Consider the following 5478-nt stretch of genomic DNA (forward strand, 5'->3'; position numbering starts at 1 on the left):
TGTGCTCCTCATCGGCCGGGAGCATAGGTATTTGGTTGTAGCAGGAGTATGCGTCCATGAAGCTCAACAACTTGTGTCCAGCCGTGGAGTCTACTAGTTGGTCAATCCTTGGGAGAGCAAAGCTGTCTTTCGGGCAAGCTCTGTTGAGGTTGGTAAAATCAATGCACACCCTCCACTTGCCATTGTGTTTCTTTACCAAAACTGGGTTGGAGACCCACGTCGAATAGGTAGCTTCCCTGATAAAGCCATTTTGGATGAGTTTCTGAACCTCTTCCTTCAGAGCTTCGTACATTTCAGGATTGAGGGTTATCCTTTTTTGCCTGTGTGGGACAACCTTAGGATCGACCTTCAGGTGGTGGCAACTGACCTTGGGGTCCATGCCTACCATGTACTCATGCTTCCAAGCAAAGACATCAAGGTTATTGCTTAGGAAATCTTAAATCTTTTCTTTCAGAATGTTGGATAAGCCCTTGCCTACTCTCAGCATCTTGGATGGGTCTCGAGGGTCCACCGAGAAGTTCTCAAGTTCTTCGACTGGAGATGCTTGAGGTTCGTGTTCAATTATGCAGGGATCAATCTCGTCAATGACCAAGACCTCCGGATTGGATGGTGCATCTATCATATCGATATCTTCTAGTGGGAGCATCACCTGGGACGTCATCCATGACTATATCGGCTATGATTATATGGACATCCCGGGGCTCTACCTTTTTTATGGAGCTTAGATAGCACTCTCGCGACCCTCTTTGGTCACCTCTCACCATTGCTACCCCATTTTTCGCCAGGATTTTCATGTATAGGTGGTGGATGGAGGTGACTACTCCCAATTCCTTTAGAGCTGGCCTACCTAATACTCCATGGTAAGCCGATCGATTATCGACAATGAGGAACTCCATGAAGTTCATCGTAGTTTGGGAAGACTCTCCCATCTCCACTGCAAGTGTTATCTTTCCCCTTAGAGTGATGCTATCTCTGGTGAATCCGTACAGAGGAGTTGTAGTGGGTGTCAACTGATGATCCAATATCTTGTCGAAGGCAGATCCAAATAGAATATTGACAGAGCTACCGTTGTCAATTAACATTCGCTTAAGCCCATTTCGGGTTATGACGGCCCTCACAACAAGTGCATCGTAATGGGGAAAGTGAAATCCTTCGGCGTCTTCTTAAGTGAAGATAATGGGTGGAACTTGGTTCCTCCGGGAGCTGTTATCCACAATGTAACTTGTCAAAGGGGGGTGTTTAGCCTCCCGGGCATAATTCCTTTTGGCGTTTCGTGTTTCACCGCCAACATACGAGCCCCCAAATATGGTATCTATCTCATGGATAGGAGCCTCATCATGGACTTGTCGGTTTCTTCGGTGCCTGTGCCCTTCTCTGGGCCTCTCCATATCACGCTCCCTTTGTCGTGGAGAAACATCCCTTTGACGAGGAGCGGCCTCCTCGTACCCACGTTGGTTGTCATGTCTGGGCGGGGGCCTGTTTGCTTGGGACGATTCATTTCTGTGCCTGGGGGGTTCCGTCCTGGAGCGGTGCGCAAAGTCTCGGCAATCTGTCGTGTCGTGTCCATAGGACGTGTGGTGTACACAGTATATGGTGGGTTCTAATTCGACCTATTTCTAGGTCCCGAACCCCGGTGTCGGCCTCTCCCCCTATGGATCCTTGTGGGGTTTCCGTCTGCTAGGTGCCAGTAACTGGGTTGATATCCTCATACGCTAAGGTAGGAACCGCGTTCAATGTGGTGGTGGCAAGTGCTTGGCCAGAACTCTCATTTCCAGCCTGGTTCATATGGTAGTCCATCAGGTGGAAAGTCAGCCCTTTAGCACGCTGCCTCTGAGGAGGTGGAAGGCCTCTACTTGCCCTGTTTCTATGCTCAATCAATTCTTCATTGATGATTTCCCGCCTCATCATCTCGAGTAGAGCATCATAGGTGGTGGGATCTTGATTTGCACGTCCCTCCAGAATAAGGTATTCATGTTCAAGCCTCCCCTTAAAGTGGATAGTGCCTCACGGTCAGTGACTTGCACGCAATACGTAATTTCGTCTATGAAGCGAGAAAGGAAGCTCTTTAGGGATTCCCCATGTGCTTGTCTCATGTCTTGGAGACGCTGGATGGGGGCTTCTCCTTCTTTGCTTACCGCGAACCTCTTCAAGAATGTTGTCTTGAACTCGGGCCAGCTTCTTATGCTCCCCGATGGCAACCTGCTATACTATATTTCAGCCACTCCACTAAATGTTAAATGGAAAGCTCTGCACTTCACAGCTGGGGTGGCACCCTTTAGGCTCATGTGGGTTTTATAAGCATTCAGGTGCTTCTCCGGGTCGCCTCTTCCGTCATACTTTGGTATCTTTGACATTACATAGTGACTTGGAACCTGGGCATTTCTTAGCTCCTTTGAGAACGGCAGATTCCCATCATCATCGTCCAAGTCACAGGACCTCTGCTGTTCATCTGAATCATATTCCTCGGCCTCTTACCGTGGTTGTTGGTGAGAGGTCCCGAGACGGTTCCTAGCCTCTTCCTCCCTCCTCTAGTGCCTATTTCTAGGCGAAGCAACACGGGGGACATTTTCATGCCTTTCTTCCCGTTGCTAGGGCATCGGAGGTAGAGGTTATGGTCTTGTCCGAGGCTGTGGTCTTGTCCAAGGCTGATATGTCTATTGTTGCCTAAGCCTCGGTTCAGCAGGGCTGATTCTGTCAAATACACTGTCTGCCCTCCTATGTCTTGACTCTTGGTCATATGGAGGTGGGAAGTTATCATGGTTCAATGGGACCTCGGTGGGTCGACCAGAAGCGTAGTTGGAGGAAACATCAACTTCCACTTCCCTTTCAAACGGGCTTCTACCTCGGCTATAGTCCGGCGAGGCAGTTCTATGACTTTGAATTTCGTCTTCTTGCTGGTTGTACCCCTGAAGGGCGTATGGAGGAACAGGGAAGCTCCCCTGGCCTAGCATTTGAGCCATGAGTTCCCTCATAGTCAAGTTTTAGCTAGCAATGTCTCTCATGTTGACCGCCATGACAGCCATTTCTCTCGACAGTCGGGCCATTACCTGCATTCCACCTCTTCTTTGGTGGTGGTGGAGTCTTTGCCAGGCTGCTGGTGCAACGGGTGGGGGAGGCACATTTGCGTTTTCTCTTACCCTCCTAGGGGGTGTGTCTTCGTTTGAACTCATTTTATTTTCGCCTGACTTCAGATTTTGCTAAGTTGTGGGGCTTCCTCTTGTTCTTTTTCAAGAACAAATCCTTTTTCAAAGGGGGTTGCCCAAATGTTCTTCAATAAGCTTCCACCACAAGTTTGTTCGTGGTTCTGGTATGGTTTCCCACAGACGGCGCCAATCTGTTGACCCCGAAAGGTGTTGCCAACAGATGCCGGATCCACCTGCGCACACGTAAGCGAAGGTTCTACACGTTAAGACACGTGGACGGTCTAGAATGAAAGAATCAGAAGCGTAGGAGTAGCTCAACGATGCGGGACGAGAACGTTCAGAATTCGACGGGATGTTCGTAATCCGATTGTACAATCATTATCAATCGGTGCTCATGAATGTGAATGTAAATATGTGTGAACTCGTATTGTGTTGTAAGATAATATGAAAGAGAGAGTAAAGTGTGGTTTCTTGTATTGATTCTTGCATTAGCCTTTCGATGTTACACAAGGGAAGTATTTATAGTGTTACATGTGAAATGGCAGCCCTTAGATGAGGTGACACGTGGCCTCATCTTCTCAATTCAAACATCCAATCCTAGGTATCACTCTTGACTTGCTAGCTTGCTGCGCATTTATTGCTTGTGCAGAGCCCCCATGCTAGTGATAAGACCTAACATATACACTTATGACAAACGTTCCATCAATCATTCTAACCAGATCCTTATGTAGGAGATCTCTTGGGAGAAGTGACCATGGAAAACATCCCTTCATGGTTCGGAGGCTTCTGCTAGACACGTAGTACTTCCGCTGTAGGGTTTCGGCAATCTTCACAGGCCTTGGCAGATGAGGGTCGGTTAGTTTCACTAGCTTCGGCATATGGGCCTCGGTATAAAGGACGTCGGCTATTTAGCCCACTTCGGCTAGAATGCCACGTGGTTCGGATTGAGTGGGCCATAGGCCCACGTCGGTTGGCCAAGTATGACAACACGTAACACTTATTCAAATTAATGGCTTCAATTTTGACACCTCAAAAGGCGTCAAACTAGTTGTACAACTAGCTTAATTCGCCCAAAAATGGCAATTAAGTCGAGTTAAAAAAAATAAAATCGTTGTTCAGTATTTCATCTTCTTTTTTATTTTTTAGCCGGAATATCAGGAGACCAAAATATATACAATATAACCTAGGAATTGACACATGATACTCTAACTAATAAAGTAATCTACGGTAATAAAAAGGTTTCACATATAAGATTTGTGTGTGTATGTGTGTGTGAAAGTAGTTGGTTTTGTGATCCAAATTCAGTTGGTTATTTATTGAAAAAAATATTGTTTTATTTATTCCATGTATTTTTTATATATTTCCATCTTAAGAATATTGTTAGGGTTTTGACATGTCTCCTATATATAGTTGGCTGTTCTTTATAAGTTGGTTTGTTATAGAAGTTAGAATAATCTCCATTATAGTTGAATAAAATCTGCAATTCTTATGCTAAATTAAATTCTTGTCTTTGTGTTTATTTTGTTGTAATCAATATTTCATATTTGTCGTATAACCTCCTTTTTACCCCAAAAAAAGTGAGGAAAATGAAGAAATGTGAGTTATGCAAGTAGACAGCAACAATGTACTATGAATTCGATCAAGCAAGCCTGTGCTAGGATTGTGATGCCAAGGTTCAAAGTTCAAACAGCAAACTTTCTCATAGCTAAGCATTCAAGAAATCTTTTATGCCATGCTTGTCAACTTCCGAGTCTATGGACCGGTTCCAATCCCCGACTTAGGCGGAAGGTTTCTCTTTCCGACTCCTGTTCTAGCAGAAGCAATTGGAATAATACTGATGGAGACCATGATCTCGAAATTGTAGATTTTGAAGATGAGGATTATGATGACGATAAAGACAAGGAAGAGGAGGAGGAAGAACATAATAATGAAGAAGATGATGATATTGCTAATAATCAAGTTGTGCCTTCGTCTTCAACATGTCTGCCTCCACCTTTGGCTTCAAGTTCTTTCAGTAGTGAAGAGTCTTTTACTGGATAGACTTTATGGGGGAAGAAATGGTGTTTTCAATTCAAATTTTTTATTTTCATCTGTACCAACTGTCGAGGATTATAATGTAAGCTTTTTTCCTTTCTTGATTCTATTTGTTTCAACACAAATTCTACTATGAAATCCTCAGTTTCTCAACAGTTAAAATTTCTCCATGGCGTTAGGAAATTGTGAGGCAGCAAGAGAAAAGTGTTGATCCCAAAGGCGATACAAGATTGAGATTTAATGGCAATAATGAAATATTTAAGATTGCACCACGAAAAGATTAAAGTAAAGTAGAAAAAGA

At 44.7% G+C, this 5478-nt stretch overlaps 1 protein-coding gene across 1 annotated transcript; it reads left to right on the forward strand.

Moving 5' to 3' along the window:
- The first annotated feature begins 4772 nt into the window (after window positions 1-4772).
- Window positions 4773-5183, forward strand: LOC111395236. The gene has a single exon (XM_023021224.1). The coding sequence runs from the start codon at window positions 4773-4775 to the stop codon at window positions 5181-5183; it is 411 nt and encodes a 136-aa protein (XP_022876992.1).
- The last annotated feature ends 295 nt before the right edge of the window (window positions 5184-5478 follow it).

Source organism: Olea europaea, chromosome 6, assembly GCF_002742605.1.
Source record: "Olea europaea var. sylvestris chromosome 6, O_europaea_v1, whole genome shotgun sequence".
Classification (NCBI taxonomy): domain Eukaryota; kingdom Viridiplantae; phylum Streptophyta; class Magnoliopsida; order Lamiales; family Oleaceae; genus Olea; species Olea europaea.